The sequence below is a fragment of the Antrostomus carolinensis genome, unplaced genomic scaffold (assembly GCF_000700745.2).
Source record: "Antrostomus carolinensis isolate BGI_N321 unplaced genomic scaffold, ASM70074v2 scaffold16208, whole genome shotgun sequence".
NCBI lineage: Eukaryota > Metazoa > Chordata > Aves > Caprimulgiformes > Caprimulgidae > Antrostomus > Antrostomus carolinensis.
Window position 1 is genome coordinate 24,025 of NW_010333845.1, and position 17,767 is coordinate 41,791.

The following is a 17,767-nucleotide window of genomic DNA, read 5'->3' on the forward strand; positions in this document are numbered from 1 at the left end:
TGGCAGCAGCTTACACTCAGATCAGTAAACTGCAGCTTAAGTTTTCAGATAACTCAAAGTCTCAGTGAAATTAATGGCAAGATGGATGTTAGGGTAGAAGGAACAAACACAGAGAAATCTGAGGCAAAACAACAGTGGAAGAGAGAGGGTACAGGGCTCAACTTCCTTTACACCCTTACAGACACAACCTGCATTTATGCTGATACAGGGGCTCTTCTATTTTCATAGGTAACCCATAGCCATGAAGCAGAGGAATCCCTGTGCTCAGCAAAAAGCCCAGGCCACAGAGATGCTGAATGTGCTGCCACAGAAGAGCCTGAGACACAAGACTATCTTTCTAAATAAAAGCAAACACAGGCAGCACTGAAGTATTTGCTCTCACTCTGCTAAGCTTTACATTGTCACACTGGAATGAGGAAAAGAGATGAAAATCAAGAGCTCCTAAATGTTATGTTTCCAGTTAGACTTTTATCTTTTTTTTTTTTTTTTTTTAATATAAGTTCATGCAATCTTGCTAGGATTAGTAAATCAAAGCTGGAATTTAACAATTCAAAACCTACTGCATGTCACCGGAAGGTTAAAAAATTATGCAATGTCCTTTTCTACGTAATTGAGGTTACTGGATGAAACAGAATAAATTGCAGCTGTGTGTTCAGCTCTGTAAATATCTCTAGCAAATGTGTAATTGGCTGTAGAGTGGGTGGTGTGGGAGTACGCAAGTATCCAGGTCTTGCATAAACACGGGATTTTCCCTCTAGAGGGACGCATTTCTTGTTCAGTGTTTACACTGGTGTTCAGCTGCCCCACTGTCCCATCAGCAGGTGAGAAATCAGGTACCAGCAGAGCATGGCACAATGCATAGCAGAGAAAACCAACTCCATTTACAGAATTACAAACATAAGTGTGTAATTCTAGCTCGCCATCTTGATCTGTGCCTGTGGTCTGCTATGGCTGGTTTGCCTGAGCAAGGCTTCATTGCATACATTCATTACATACTTCTTTTTTTTTTTTTAAAGGAGATGTATTTTTTATAGTATTCCAAACTTCATCAGTCTCTAACTGAAAAAAAAAATCAGAAATTAAACAACATAATATAAAAAACAAATACATCTAATAAAATAATATATATATAATATAAGAAGGCACATAATATAAAATTAAGTCAGAGATTCTCAAAGGGCCTCATCATTGATTCAGACAGTCTCTCCCTCCCTCCCCACTGATGGGAATCAATGGGAATTTCAGTTTTTTCTTTTCACTGGGAATAGAATGAAACCATTGCTGTGCAAACTCCACAAGCAGAGTGGATGAATTAGAGGGGGGAAAGAGCTGACCTAAAAGCCCATGAGAACAACTCTTGTTTTGGGGCGGGCGGCTTTCGGTCTGCACGCAAGTCTCGGCTCTGCAGCGGCAGTTTCCCCAGCTGAGCTGTCAGACAAATGCTGACACAGCAAACGGGAGTTACTCATGTAGGTAAATCAAAGCTATCTGTAGATACCTGGAGAGTAATAACAGTAAGGACCCAATACCCTGAAATGCAAACCTTCCATAAATAGGGAATAGGGAAATATAGGTCACTGCTTCTCATGGCCCTAATTGGGAACTGGTGTGTAAAATGACTGACTTCATCTGAGTCCCAGCGAGAAATACCCACAGGTAAAGCTGAGTTGGACTGGGCCACGTCAGGAAAGCAAACCAGTGACTGCATGCTTAACTTTATAAGTGTTTTTATTGTATACTGCAATTTGATACCTACCACAGAACAGCTCCGAAAATGTTAAATAACTCAAATGGCTAAAGGTGGCTCTGGGTGAAATACTACATCTGTAGCAGAAGAACACGGAGTCTTAGCTTAGAAATAATGTCTTTTTATGCTTGGGCTGACCTTTTAGTGTTTGTTGGTTTTTGGTTTTGGTTTTATTTTTCTGGTATATCTATACATAAACTAGACTTGCTAAAAGAAAAACACAAGTAATGAATAAAGAACTTAAAAACTATGTATCAGTTTACCTACAAGGTCAAATATAATTAGGCTAAACTAACTAAATGTGGTGCATTTAGGGCCCATAATAGTTAAAAATATGCCCTAAACCAGCCCAAACAAGGGAGTTACGAGGGCAGGCAGATCTAGGCAGGGCACCCTCAGCACCCTCTGGTATTAAGACTGTAAGGAGCTGGAACAGTCTGCGCCATGCGAGACAAACAGCTGCTCTCTGTTTGCACAGACAAAAGTGCAATTGTTTTTCCATGTGTTTGACTGGCTAAACAGAGCCTTGGCTTTAACGCAACATGTTTCCCAAATCATTCACTTATATCATGAAAGGAAGCCAGCTTGTGTCCTGAGCAGCAACAAGAAAAGGCACAGAGAAGTGTGGGGAAGGGTCTGTAAAGCAGGCGGCCGCCGAGCAGCAGCATCCCCACAGCCCTCGGGGCAGAGAGCTGCCATAGCCACAATCCTGTAAACCCAACAGCATCTGAGGATGCCTTCAAGGCTCCAAATGAAATGGACATTGCAACTAAACCTAATAATACAAAATGCTTTTGATCCTCAGTTGAGAGCAGTTCAAAATGCCAGCATTTTACTGTACTGGCCTCTAATTTTATGTCTTTTTTTATAGACACTTAGGATATTCCTTTTAAGGCTCAGCCATTCCACAGCAATCCAGCAGTGAAATAAGTTTTTCAGATTACAGTCCTCTCTTTAGAGACCCTGGACTACCTAAGAGTGACCTGCAATAGCCTAAGAAAGCTCGAGCAAGGGTAAGATCCCAGCTGTTCTGGCTGGCACTAGATTTCGCCAGTCAATGGGCTACAGACCAGGCTGGAATTTGGAAGCTGTATCGAAACACAAGCACAGCCCTGTTTTACAGTGCAGCTGAAACCAAGACTGCTTTCTCTCTTTCTGAATGGCTACAGCTGTAAGACTTCAGAAACAACCGAGAAAGCACTTTCATAAATGCAGCATGTTCAGATATCTGGGTTATCTTACTATAAAACACCACTTACTCAAAAAGAATTTTGAAAGCTACTTCTTACTAAAATAATGTGACTAAATTTAAAAAACCCACTGACCTTCAATTACAAAAGTGCAGACAATTTTTTTGTCTGAATTGTATTTGCTATTGATGAGAAGGAACAAATGTACAGACACAAGTACAGTAGGTCCCTTGTTGCCCAACAGCATTTTAGGTGACCGGCCTACAAACATGTTCAATTCTATTCTCAACTACATGGCTGTATATGCAGAAGAAAGAGCCCTGAGGTATTATGAAACTTTCTGTATTTACATAAGGTTTCAGTTGTTGTAAGGGAAAAAAAAAAAAAAAGTAATTTTATTGTCCAGTAAAGTTCTCTCTCTGTTAAAAAGAGTCTTCAGAAAAAATCACACCGAGTTATTGGAAATCTAATACTGTTCTGCAGGACAAAGTTCAGGCCTGGGATAAGCAAGTAAAACCTTGCAAAACCTGTGACCTATAAGTTTAGGGGGGAAAAAAGGAAAATCCACTGATGAAGGTGACATTTATACTCAAAAAGCTAAACCCACTCCTTTTATATTTCAAGTAGGAATTCCCATTGTCTTAGTTCCTTTCTCTATAGTGAATAACATGGATCTGTTGTTCAAAAACAGGACTGAAAATCATAAAAAGAAATTTTCTCTGTTTTCTTTTGTGTGTGCAGTTTGCAGTTTACATCCTGCTGGAGTGACGCTTGAGCACTGCGCTGCCCAACTGCATGGGAGCGGATCTTTCCCATATTTTCTATACTTCAAAGAGGTGACTTTTCACATGCAGATTTTTTATTTCTTTTATCATATAACAGTCCATGATAGCCACAGCAAGCACCTAGGCTTTAGTCCAATATAAAGCTGGCTGATTTTTTTAGGTGATTTTAGTTTGCTGACTCAGAAGAACAGAAGCCCATGGTCCATTGAAGCGAGCGCAGTCCCACACCCCATCTACTTGGTGGTGACCATGAATTCAGAGACATCTCCACAAGAATAGAGTTCACTTAATCCTCCAAAACAGCTTCAAAATCCTCCAGTCTGTAAATTTGGATCTACGTGTTGCTCTGGGACTGGGAAACCTAGACCATATGCTGAGAACCACAGCCCCAAGAAACACAAGGAAACTTTAGCAAACCTGGAGTTTTACTCATTTGTACTGGTGTAAAAATGGATCTCCTCATCAAACATTTTGATTGTGTCAGATTTGTTGGCATTTTCCACCTATCTGATCCCACAGTACTTTACAAGAACATCTATGTATTCTGGTAGGAAAATGGTCAGCACTGTTCCACAGAGAGTTTGCAACAAGGTAAAGAAGAGAAGCCAAATCCAAATTCTGTCTTCCATGTGGCCACCACAGGGCAGGTTCCACCAGCTGGCCAGTGGTACAGTGTCTCTAAGACAGTCTCCTGCCACTCAGAGAGGTCTAACAATGATAGGGCTTCCACCATGGAAGAGGAATAAAACAGACTGTGTAGCTGATGCAGCAAAGAGGCTCATCCAGTGCTGCACTGGGATTCCCAAAGACAAGGAGAAAGAGGGGCTGCTGAGAAAACATTTCATTATTTCAATCAACCTAAAGACACTGTGCTAATGCAAAGGATGATCAAGGCCATAAGGCCTCTGTTGTCGCACTTGTAGGATTCTGTAATGAAAGCAAAGGAAAGATTTGCCAAATCTTTTCTCTGTTTGGCAACCAGACAATGTTCTGGCAGTGATGCACAACCCAGCTCCTAAAATCACGTTTTCCTTCAGTAAGAGAAACCCCTAGTTTGGTGAGAGGGCTGAATTCCCCAGACTCTCAGGCAGAGGAAATGCGTGCAATGCAGCCTGCTGCCCACTACTCATAGAACTACGTTACTATCATAATTTTGATGGCAATAATCCCAGTATAGTTAAGAGTACCAGGGTTTTAAGGTAGGTCCAACCTATCGGAAAGTGGTAACAGGACTAATTCTAAAAAATCTGGGAACTACCCAATGAAGTTAATTAAACATACCTGCTGGAAATGGAAACTTTGGGTCAGTTACAGCATTATCACCACAGCTCATCAGCAAAGTCCTTGAGCAGATGATGAATAGACCAGAAAGAAAAGGCAAGCATAGAGCAGGAACACCCAGGCACAGATTCATGGTATCAGCAAAGTATGGTGACTTCTATACATGCTGTTAAACAGTTGTCAAGGACAACCAGCCACTAATCCATTTTTCATATCAGTGTCAGAGTTGAGTATTTTCACATTCACAAATATTTGATCCTTTGCAACGGCTGTTGACTCATGATGCTACTGACTAACACAGCTGCCTTACTAGAGTTTTCTTTGGAGTCTTTTAGAAAGATTTCTATTAAATATTAAATGAAAAAAAACAGCACCCAAAATGTTGACCATTATGTTCTTACTATGCTCTTAACACATCCTAATGTGACAACTGCTCTTCTCGAGCATAACTGACAAGATGTTCAAGTCTAATGGCTATCCCCATCAACTCGCTCTGTCCAGTCTCTGTGATGGATAAAATCTGAGGTTCTGGTTACAGTGGCATAAAGTAAAAGATGGAGGTACAACTTATTTGAATTTTCTTTGGCTTTGCAAAACCAGAGTAGATTTTATGGTAAAATATCAAATCTGATTTCTTAAAATTAGATTTCTCTAAAGTCATAGGTGCTTGAATACAGCTTCCACATTACTAGGGAGGAGAATGGACTTTTATGTTATAGTTTATAATTAAATACTATCAGAAAATGAGGCACTTACTTATGGAGACATGTTTGAAACTTATATATACATCTATATTCAAGCTCTACAGTAGTGGCATTCATTGCATGCAGTGCTATACGCATTCAGCTCTGCTGCTTCTCTATTTATGGACAAGCTAGAAAAGCAGTTTGTCAGCAACTTTTTTGAGTGTTCACATTACCAAATACATTCATTCTGAATTCACTTTAATGTAATTATCGAATTCAGCAGTGAGCTGATAACACAGCTAAAGGAAAATACCAACCTGCCTCAGTGTTTTCATGCTGTAATTGAAAACAGATGGCAACTCGTGTAATTTATGCTTTTCTACAATCAGTAACATGTTGGTATAAGATAAGAATTCTAAGACTGAATTGCATCTGCTTCAACAACACCATATGCTAGTGCACAGTATAAATATTTATCCAAACCTACTTCATCTTCCCATTTAAAGCTCAGTCACATGAGATAGTGAAAGTACCCTTCAGATACCTTCAATTAGCATTGAAGCATCTCCCCAGTGCTTTACAGTGTTAGAGTTCCGGCTCCAAACACTGAGGGATCTTCTGTTTCCTAAGCTTCACGGAAAGGGTTAAACGGAGTTATGTTCATTGTGCCTTATTTATATAATATAAATCCCAGTCTTCAAGCTCCCACTAGGCTGCCTTTAGCTTCTCTAGTTTTCCCACTACCCTGTAAAACACTGGAGACTGGCCACAGCCATAAATGGGATATTTTTTCCTGGGGGAATATTTATCTTTCTTTAAGGATTTTATCTTGTTTGTCAAACAGTTAAGTAATCACCAGTTTTGAGGCCAGATTGGCAAGGACCATGGAGTGGGTTTTGCGTTTCTCTGCATCATGGGGTACATTCAACCTCCTGAGAATTTCACAGTTCAAATTTCTTCCTGTGGCAGGAATCAAAGGCATTGGCAATTCCTCTGATATCACATGCTTTGGGGTTGGTTTTCTCCCCACTTGGCACATTATAATATGTAGCTTTTAGTCCTCTATGTTCCGAGCCTGTAATATTTTATGACTGTGGCAATATTTGGACTCTCTGGACTAATCAGGTAGTACCAACATTCCTTTGGCTGCAGGGAGACCAGGCTTGATGACTTCGAAGGACCTGACAGCAACCTCCTCCATGAAACAGTGGCTACTCGGTTACACTTGAGATTTGGCTCATATTCTACTAGTGAAATCATTTGAGAACCTAGACCTGAAATACATGCTTGTGAATGTAGAAGACGATGGCACAGGCAGAAAATTTATGAGGCTGACCTCCTCCTTGTGCCAGCTTTTAAAGATCAGAAGGAGAGTAGAGCCATAGAAATGGTCCCGGCTGTATACTGTAAACCCCAAGCAGAGCTCAAAACAGACGGGTTGGTACCAGTGACCATATGTGGTCCTCCAAACTCCCTGCTACTAACTGAAATGAAGAAGAATTAGAACAGGATAGAAAAGCTTGGGTGGCCTTTGGCAGTTTGTATGATACAAAGACCTTAGGTCTAACAGCTATAAATACTAATTTGCTCACAATCAGTTTAAGGAATGAGATATTCTTTAGCATTCCTCAAAGGTGAGAGCTGGGCACTGATTTCTCCAGCCAAAGGGAAGAACAGATAATCAGCAAAATGACTGACAACTTGTCTCTTTCACATGCCTCACACTAAGCTAGGTCTGCTTGTTTTCTCACACTGTTGCAGTGATGTCACACTAAATAACAAAGTGTGATGCACAATTTAATTCACTCGTTTGAAGTCCAGTTGTGTAACTTCTAAAGAATACTTGTACCTTAAAAACAGAATTTAACTTACAGAATAAAACACTGGAAAAAAGGGGAAAAAGAATTTTCCTGACAACAGCTGGCAATATTTAGCCGCGTTATCCACGGCAACCTGAATTTTGCAGCCACTTAATACTGAATATTAAAGCAACCTGGGAACTTCAAAATCTTGCTGTTCCTGTCTTCCACTGCTGATGACAGCAAACAGCAAACCAGAGCTGCAAATAACTTAGAAGCACATATCACAACACTGACTCCTTTCATAGCCCTGTGTCGCCTCCAGCTCCCACTTGTTAATGCGCTTACTGCAACCACGCTCTTCACAAGGCTGTCACAGGCAACTGCACTTCAACAAACCACTTCTAAAATACTCTAATAAAGCTAATTGACAAGATATTTATTAAATTATTTCCTCAGCTTTATACTTGAAACCTCAGACTGTAAATGGTAATCCTATTTACCAGCCTCAGAAGAGGTATCAAGACTCAAGACATCATACCTTCTCATACCTCTTCAGCAGACCATGCTAGTAAGGATTTTCTCAGAATTAAATTGTTTGAAAATTCCCCCAGAAGAGGACATCACATATAATGAGATGGGAAATGCTGCCACGCAGAGGTGCACATGTGTGACGGAGACGGGTGCCCTCCCAGCTGCCCAGCGCCGTGCCCACCACACAGCCGCTGTGTGTGGTCAGAGCTCCATCAAGTTCATTGAGATTTCTACTCAGACTCCCAATTCACAGCGCTTTGGAGCAGGCCAGGAACCCTGCCAAGGTCCGAGTGAAAGCAAGCCACCACAGGGTCCTGCAGGTAGGCTAAGCCTCTAAAGTTCACTGTTTTATATAACACACAGTAGAGATTTAAGTGCACAAAGTGAGGTCCTACAATGAGATTGTAGGCGGCAGTCCTCTCTCAACAATTTATCCAGCGTAATGCAAAAAAAAGAATATAGTGCTCTCCAAGAGAGGTAAGTGCAAAATCACAAGCTTTACAAATAAAGACACTTCCAAAAATGATTACACTGGATGCATCTCCTTAGGAGGAAAAACCCTGCTGCTACTGCCAAGAACTTTTCTACGAACTGCAACACCAAGCCTTGGCTCTTCTTCAAATTCTTGCCCTTTTCATCACAGCCAACTTTCCTTGTTAGCGCTTCTTTGGTGTAGCGCTCAGAGCAGCACTGCCAGACAAAAGCCTCTTGCACCAGCCCACCAGAAGCTACAATGCCCAATAGTCTATTTTCAAAGTGCCCCTCCTGCAGCTTCCACACAGGGGAAGGTTTCTTTTCAAGGATCTGTCATCTAAAGACTATCATACGATTCCTTTAAAGTTGCTAGATTGAAGAGTTCTGTAAACAGGTGGATTAAGTGACATAGATTTTTAAAAATCTCAAATACTGCACTATAATTTACATACCTATTGCCATGGGAACACCTTAACAAAAACCTTTATTTTCAAAGAAAACTGGCATTTCCTCACCAGGGGCTAAAGATATTCAGCATTTCTGAAAATGCAGTACCAATTTTGGTGTCTCAACAGGGACTCATATATGGCCATCATGTTTTATGTACAATTCTGCTCTGAAAAGCGATTTTATATAAAGATAGCACCTTTGTAAATTATCAGATCCGGTTTTTGTGCAAATTCAAGGCAATATATTCCAGTTTTACTGTCTAAAATACTGTTTGCTCCCCTCAGGGAAGCAGACTGTTTTACAGTCATGTCTTGAATGGTTCAGCTAAACCTCTGTAACCCTGAGTACATGAGCACATATTGAGCATGAAGGGAAGATACAAGGACATAATTTGGTACATAAAACCAGTTTCAGAGGTGCAATATGAAGGAACTCAGCTTAACTAAAACATCCTAGTGTGCAGTCACAGGGCTGCCAGCATGAAATCAAAAGTAAAAACAAGCCAAAGCCCTACTGTATTCAGCTCTAAGCTGCCAAGTGCAGAGGTTAAATCTCTAAGATTACACATATGACACCACAGTGTTATTTTTACAAGCTAGGTTTCAGAATGGATGTACTATATTGTTAGCTGCTGTATTCAGAGAGTAAAAGATGCTGTAAAGTACTAAACTAACAAGTTCAGGATCTAGAACATACACAAGAACAAATTCATTATTTTCAAATTTAAGTCCTTTAAATTTTAGGTAAGATTACTACTTGAAAATTATACTCATCATATAAAAATTGTAACTGTATATTACATTTAGATATTGTATAAAACATATTAAAAATTCCAGCTGCCTCAGGAATCAAGCTGTTTCCCAGCAGGATGTGTCAGGGTGCTGCTTCCACCAACAGGCTCTGCAGCTGCCATTCCCCCTCCCAGGGGTTTCCCTGCCCATACTCCAAAAAAAGTAAGTATTTCAAAGACAGTATGTTCTTCCAAGTTTCATTTTAAAACAAACAAACAAATAAAAACCAGCATCCGGAGAGGAGAAACCCATGTAGTGCGTTTGCTAAGGAGGGTGCTGTGGCAGGTCTGGCATCATGCGATGGGCAGGATGCGCATCCCTGGAGTCGTGGCAGCATGTGCTGCCTCCATCTTGGTGGGTGTGAATATATGGGCAAGAGGCAGCTGGGGCAAGTGTGATGGGAAAGGCAGATGAATTAAAGGGCAGGAGAAAATTTGTGGCAAACTGGGATGAATTTAGAATACACAGAATCATAGAATGGTTTGGGTTGGAAGGGACCTTAAAGATCATCTAGTTCCAACCCCCCTGCCATCAGCAGGGACACCTTCCACTAGACCAGGTTGCTCAAAGCCTCATCCAGCCTGGCCTTAAACACTTCCAGGGAGGGGGCATCCACAACTTCCTTGGGCAACCTGTTCCAGTGTCTGACCACCCTCACAGTGAAGAATTTCTTCCTCATATCTAATCCAAACCTACCCTCTTCCAGCTTGAAGCCATTACCCCTTGTTCTATCACTACCTGTCCTTGTAAAAAGCCCTTCCCCATCTTTTCTGTAGGCCCCTTCAGGTACTGGAAGGCCGCTATAAGGTCTCCCTGGAGCCTTCTCTTTTCCAGGCTGAACAGCCCCAACTCTCTCAGCCTGTCCTCATAGGAGAGGTGCTCCAGCCCTCGGATCATCCTCGTGGCCTCCTCTGGACTTGCTCCAGTAGGTCCATCTCCTTCTTATGTTGTGGGCCCCAGAACTGGACGGGGGTTTCACAAGAGTGGAGTAGAGGGGCAGAATCACCTCCCTCAACTTGCTGGCCACATCTGAAACCTTCATCTGTATTGTTGCCATACTACATAATATGACATCAACTGATAATTTAATCTTTGTATCTGGCCCAGTCTGGACATTAGAGTAGGTGTAGCAGCTAGTTTCCCTTTCCTACTTTTATCTGTACTGGGCATAATGCTTTGCTTTTATTTTTCCCACTGTACAAGACAGTGGTTAATTCACAGATGTATGCAGGATGTGATCCAAACCTGCAGGTAAGTCAATGGACTCTGCATTAGCAGTACCAAAGCCTTCACATGGAATGTGTATTTATTTATTCTTAAATCATGTATGAAACTATTTCAACTTTTTATGAAATATGGAAATATCATACATTCTTCTTTGCAAAATGTTTTGAATCTTAACTCTTTATAAAGAACAACAGGTGATGCTAGCTTCACTTTCAATAAGTATTTCTTCCTATATAGGCAAAGTCCATAAGCTGCATAACAGCAGTCACATAAATTGCAAAGTAAAGGGGGAAGATAAAACTATGCAGAGGTGGAAAAAGGTGAAAATAACAAAAACAACCCCCCAAAAACCCAGAACATCACTACCACCAAAATCAGTCAACCAACCAGAAAGAAAAAACAAAACAAAAAAACAAAAAAATCCCAACAAACACAAAACCCAAAAAAGGGAAAATATGAAGAAAGCAACCTCGAAAGGGTAAATGAGTTTCACATGGAAAAGGGACTTGAAGAATCTCAAGGACAGAATAAAAGAAACAAGAGTGTGGAGAAAGGCAGCAGAACTCTCTGTGCACAAACACCTGAAACTGAGACAAAGATACTCAACCTTGGAAACAAAGCATCCCTCACTTCCCAAGTACAGGCAGCCCAAAACCTTCACTGAGCAGCACAAATACCCGCAATAAATAGTCCCATTTTTAAAACCCACCTTCATCCCAGCTGCAGCTGCCGGCCCACTGGGGTCCACGGCCTGGATGTGGCAGGGCTTACTGCCTCGCACCACAAAGCCCCAGCCCACCGCATCACCAACGATCTGAAAGGAGATGAGATGGATGTGATCACCTTCAGGCAGCTCAGTCAAATTCAAGGAGGTACCATCTATATGGTTCAAGACATAATTTCAATGTCTCTGTACTTCCAACACATAGTAAAAGATGTTGTGTACAGGCAGTGATATCACTCATGGGAAAGGCTCTACTCAGATGATTCCTCTTGCTTTTAATTAACTGTTTTTGTTGAACCTGGAGGCTATAAAAAGCAATGCTTTCAATGACTAGGTTCAAAACTGTCTTTATAGAAAGGATTTCTCTAATACTGAATATGAATCAAAATTTCTGTCCCATCATAGTCTAGAAAGACCTCGGTAGAAAACTTCAATTTGGGTAATCCACTCCTGAAGTCCAAGGAGTGGATTACTAGGAGCACAAAGTCTAGATGAGTTTGTATAACACAAATGTTATTGGCTTTATGTCATTTTACACACCATTTATGTCAGCAGTACTTCACTGGCATGAACACAGGATAAACAAGTGCAGAATCAGATCTGAAATGTGTGGAAGTACCGATAATGGAGTTTGGGATTTTAAAGTACAAACCTTAGCAAATGCAAATAAGCTCTAATTATCCCATCAGAAAATGTCTGTTTGGATTACCTTATGCATACAGCATGTAGAAAATAAAGAAACACACTGGAGACATACCGTAAAAGTTTTTCTTACATATGGGGCTCCAGGCATCAAGAGCTCATCAGCAGTCACAGGTCGCTTTAATACTGTGGAGGTACATAAATGTATATTCAATATAAGCATTCCTCTAGAGTTTTTCCTAATAAATAAGATAGTGTTCAGATATAACATCTTTTTGGTCCCACTTCCCATACTCTCCTTCAGTTCTTGCAGACTTACTCAAAAGTAGTAAAAGAGCCAAGGAAAAGACTGCAAAATAACTCTGAGTACAAATGACAAGATCTTTGGGAAATCAGGGCACTTAGCCAACAGAATTTGCTGTCTGCAATCAAAATCCACTAAATACTATCAAAAACATCCAAAGCAGTTGTTCCTGTGTCCAGTGTTGAAACAAGTGGCCGACCTCCCTGGCATGGAGCAGCTTTTCTTACTGGCTCGCTCTGTGCATGTTGGGTGCTCTCTGCTATTTCATCTTCTGAGTCGGGTTTGAATCAACAGAATTAAGTAGTAAGACAATTCTGCTTGGTTCAGGAATTATCCCAGCAAAGAGATTTCTGCAGTGGTAGGCACAGACAACTAGCCCCATGTTATCCAGGAACAGCCTACAGCTGGTTGGCATTTTACATGAAATGAAATACTAGAGAATTTCTGCAGGTGGTTCCCCTTTGCCTTGCTATGTAATGGGGATTGGTACTTGGTACCACAGATGGTATTTGAAGACATTAATGAGTTTCTTAATGACATTCATTGAGCAGTGAGAATTCTAGCATACAAACCAATATGGATGGTTTTTACTTTTGACATGGATTTAGCCAGCATTACACTTTGCAGAGCATGCCTGGTCAACAAAAAACCACCTGAATGATTATGCTCATTCAACAAGTCAGAATCAAGCAAATCATCCACAAGACTCCCTTGCATGCCTCCCTTCATTATACCTCTAGAAATGTCTTTTGTTTGATGATTGTTTTTCTACCTGACTGGTCAAGTCATGACCTGTTTTTTTTTTAAGTGTTTGCCTGCAAGAGAACTCATCTGACAATAAATATACCTCTGCCTTGTGTTTATGAGCATGCAGTTCAGTGACATGCTCTGAGTCTGGACAGCAGGAAACTATTTGTGAAAAAAATCACTTTATAGTCCGGCAGAGGATTAAGAACTCCTCCATAACATTTACATCTGACAGCCTCATGTTAACCTCTGTGAGATGATGTGTGGATCTGTACTTGCGCTATGGAAGAAATTATCCTACATGGCCAGTAATTGTATAATTCTCAAAAATAAGTCCGTGTATAAGTCTGTTGCTGTCTTCTTTCAAATATGAGTCTTTTAAAGCTATTCAGAGTTTGAAAACTAGTCCTAAGGGAGAATTTTTTTCAAAAAATAAAGAATTTATGCAAGGGCAACATCAGCCTATCCTTTTTCTTCCAGTGTTGTGTAATCAGCTGCATTAAAATAAACTTGTTCTCACTACTCATGAGTTGACAATTCATATATAATCAGAGCCATAAATGAATGGAATAGTCAGCACACTTCAGATAACATACACATTTATTGTCAGCACATGAATGCTGCTTTATCTGTCCCAGAAAATTTTCCAGGATGTAAGTAATGATGTACTGGGGCCAAAGAGTTCACCATACAAAATCTATCAGAGAGTTTCTGGGAAGTATACCTGAGAAATATTCTACTAAAACATGATGCTGTGGTACTCTTCGTATAGATGCAAACCCACTGCATATAGGAATTAACACACTGGAAGTTGCTGAATGCCCAGCAGCAGTGTACTCCAAGGATGCAATGGCCACCAGCACTGAGGGCATTACCCCAGCTGCACAGCAGGTCTGGTGTAAGGGGCTGTGGCTTCTGGGCATGCAATCCTACTGAGTCCTTCAAATTATTTTCATTTAGAGCCCCATACTGAATTCCAGTAGAGCCTAAGGAGAGGGAAGAAAATGTGATAAAAGAAGAAAGAAAGAAAATGCTCCCATAACGATACCTTTCCTTCTGATGGCCGTTCTGCACAGCAAAAAAAATGCGCTTTAGCTCCCTCATCTCTGGAGTAAATGGTCAATGTTTTGAACAGGATTCATATAGTGCTCGAGGCACTCTCTAGTAATCACTTGAAATGCCAGCATCCCTTTGAAAGCAAAGCTTACATGTATCCACCGAGGCCTTCCCCCTCTGAACAACACTCCCCATGCTGCTGGCAGTGACCCGGTAAATTTGAAATAATAAGGAGCACAAAGGGCAGCACGGACTCTGCTTTGAAATTCAGGGCTGTTTCTGAGGAAAACGGAGAGGCTGAAACAATATCTATCCTGGTCCGTTTTCCCCTTCCCAGATGTACAGTAAGAAACAATTTTAAGTGAACTGTGGAAGAATGGGTGTGTTCAACCTTCCAGCGTGGGATAGGAAATCGTTTCAAAAGGAAAATAAGCTTCAGCACTACTTTTACCTTCCTAAACAGACTGGTGCAAGACCTAAACAAACAAAAACATTGAAATGGTCCCTGACAGGCTGAAACAATGCTGCCTCTTTTTTTTAGAGATTGCTGTTTTCTGAGTTGTGTTATTTCATAGCAACCCAAGTGGCCACTGGATGGTTAAATTCTCCTCTGACTTGCACCAAAGGAATGTCTCTAGGAGGAGATTTGAACCGGTTCAGGGCTTGGCAATGATGAGGCAAATCTGGATCTCTGACTGCATGTCCTCCTAAGAGATAAACTGCAGCTCAAACCACAATTATGGGCTTGGTGCAGAGATTATTGGAGGCAGACATCTGGCTTGTGTTCAGCAAGGCTAGAGGATGATTATAGTACCCTCTGGACTACAAAACCCGTGACATTGTGAATTTTTCATCTCTCTTTGAAAAGATAAACTTAGATGAGACGTTAGGCATTCTTCATGTCACCTTCTCCCCAAACAGATGTCTGCGCCCTGGCTCCTGTGCTGGTGCTTACCGGATTTGGGGTTGCAGAGCACGGGGGGACTGCTGCTGAGCGTTGGGCTACTGCTGAAGTACCCGCTGCTGCCACAGCTACTCATGCTGCTCCTCCGTACTGCTGACACGATCTTTATCTCCTTGGTGGGACTCACTACAAACAGAGAGGAAATACAGAGAGAAAAGTAACTGGTATCAATTGTTAAACCCATTTCCCTGGTTTCTTTAAAACAATAGCAATAAGCCACATTTTCACTGACAACATTGAGAAGGGGTTAGTGTGTTTTCCATAGTTAGAAGAGTCACTGCATGAATATGATCTACTCACATATACTGCAGCTCACACAATGGCTGAACTGCTCCCATTGCAGTAACTTCTAGGAAGCATTTCAATATAGGGAAATAATTTTTTTCATTTTTCCTTCTAGTTCCCATTTATTCTTTCAGTTTTTGCTAGATAACAGAAATTCTTTTCGGTTCTTGCTGTACATAATCATGACAAATCCCATGCTGGAACCAAAATACAGTGCTATTCTAGCTACTAAAAAGAAACCCAACTCCATTTCAGCTAAAAACCAGGACAACAGCAAACCCTGAAGGACCCCTTCCTCTCACTTCTTCTCTTCTCAAAAACTCCATATAGAATATATAACTATACTTTGGGTTTGGAGGCATTTTAAACAGTTCATTCATGGACACTGATTTTTGATCAGCATCTGACATGCTATTGATACGGGTGCAAAACCACTCCAAGGAGCTAAAGATTTGGTAAATCAAGTGAATGGACAATCCCTATGAACAGGGATACACGATACCCTGCCCTGCTTTTTTCAGATAAGCACTGATCCCCTTGGCCAAGAAAGGATTGTTTAACATCCCATGGCACTGCCCTACAGACAGCAGTACAGTCGATGAGTCACCTGAGAGAAAACTGGTGTGTTTTCTGTTGTCATGGTTCTGTTTGCGCAGGCAAAACGGGCTGTCATGACTTTCTGGCATCAAGCGAGATTTCTCAGTGAGGAGCTCCATTAACCGCCGCCGCCGTCGGAAATTCATTCTGCACTGGTAGAGCAAGTTGCTGTCCATAAAATGATGCTTGTTGGACACTGGAAAAAGAAATGGATAGAAAGTCTATGCCTGGTAGGACTGAAACCAGAGCATACCTGTCTGCAATGTGTGCACTGCATGTTTTGCTGTAAGGAAGCAACACCCAGAGCCCTCCCCTACTCTCTGCAGGCTCAGAAGAAGGAAGGTGGTCAGCTTTACATGGGACCTTCAATATACATGCTTTCATAGCATCAATGACAAAGTAGGAATTTCAGAGGCCACTGCCAAGAGGAATCTTTTACATTACCTTGATTAATGACAAGCACTTCTTTTTGTCAAGTGACAATGGAAGTATTTTATCTTTCCCAGACATGTTGCACAATGGTCCATCTCCACACATGCCCGCTCCGTACACCGTTTGGTGCTGCTGGTCACTATGGACCAGACTTAGCTCCTCACATCAAGTTTTTTGTAAATTCATGAGTCCAGGGCAGCCCTTGGGAGCTCTGACTGACTACCTCGTTTGGAGCTACAGGGCAGCAGAGAATTGAGACCTGTGTATTTCCTCTGTCTTATTCACCACAGACACCGTGTCCCAGACACTTCCTGCAGGCCACTTCCCTCCCTTCGCACGGATACGCAAGGTTCGGGAACAGGCACCCTGCCAAAAATCATTTCTTACATAATGGACAGAAGCCTTAATTACAACCTGTTTTGATACTGAGAACAAATCCCAGGTTGCTGGTGTCAGAGCAAGAATGCCAAGCCTGCAGACTGCAGCATCGCCGAAATGTCTGTGTGTTCGCTGCACCGATGCTGCATCTTAACAGCGATGAAAAATGCAGCACTTGGATGGAGCTCTATGCCAGGTCCCAAAAGTGCCTGATTGCAGAAAAGCCCTCAGGAGCACCCCCTGCATTAGTACTGCAGGATCTTAAACAGCTGCAGTAGATGTTTTGGCTGCATTTTCTTCGTCTTCACCTAGCTCCTGTGATCATGTTCCACAGAAATTATTTCCCACAGCTGACCTGTTTCATGAAGGATCTAGATTCTGGATTTACCTAGTTTATAAACTGCAATTTATTCCAATACTGAATCATAAAAACTGGTGTGTTATACACACTTACATGTGAAGTGTAAACAACAACATAGATATGCACTCAGACATCAGCCAAGTTTTTGAGTACATGACAGCCATTTGGCCTCAGCCTCCTGCCACAGACACCAAATTTTTGCCTTGGTCTCAGCTCTGCCCAGCATGTGTGGTCCAAAAGCAGCAGATCCCAATGTGCTACACCAGATCCAGAGTCTGGAGCCCTGCTGGTCCACTTTCCCTTTGTCCTTATC

The 17,767-nt window shown here is 41.5% G+C and overlaps 1 protein-coding gene across 1 annotated transcript in view; it reads right to left on the reverse strand.

Moving 5' to 3' along the window:
• The window catches only part of DEPTOR (DEP domain containing MTOR interacting protein), a gene marked incomplete at its 5' end in the record, with an annotated part of 47,354 nt that overhangs the window by 7,173 nt on the left and 22,414 nt on the right, over positions 1 to 17,767 (reverse strand). The window contains 4 exons of the mRNA XM_010174017.1: positions 11,674 to 11,778; positions 12,446 to 12,516; positions 15,393 to 15,527; positions 16,294 to 16,479. Coding sequence (XP_010172319.1) covers positions 11,674 to 11,778; positions 12,446 to 12,516; positions 15,393 to 15,527; positions 16,294 to 16,479 — 497 coding nt within the window. The remainder of the gene's footprint in view (positions 1 to 11,673; positions 11,779 to 12,445; positions 12,517 to 15,392; positions 15,528 to 16,293; positions 16,480 to 17,767) is intronic.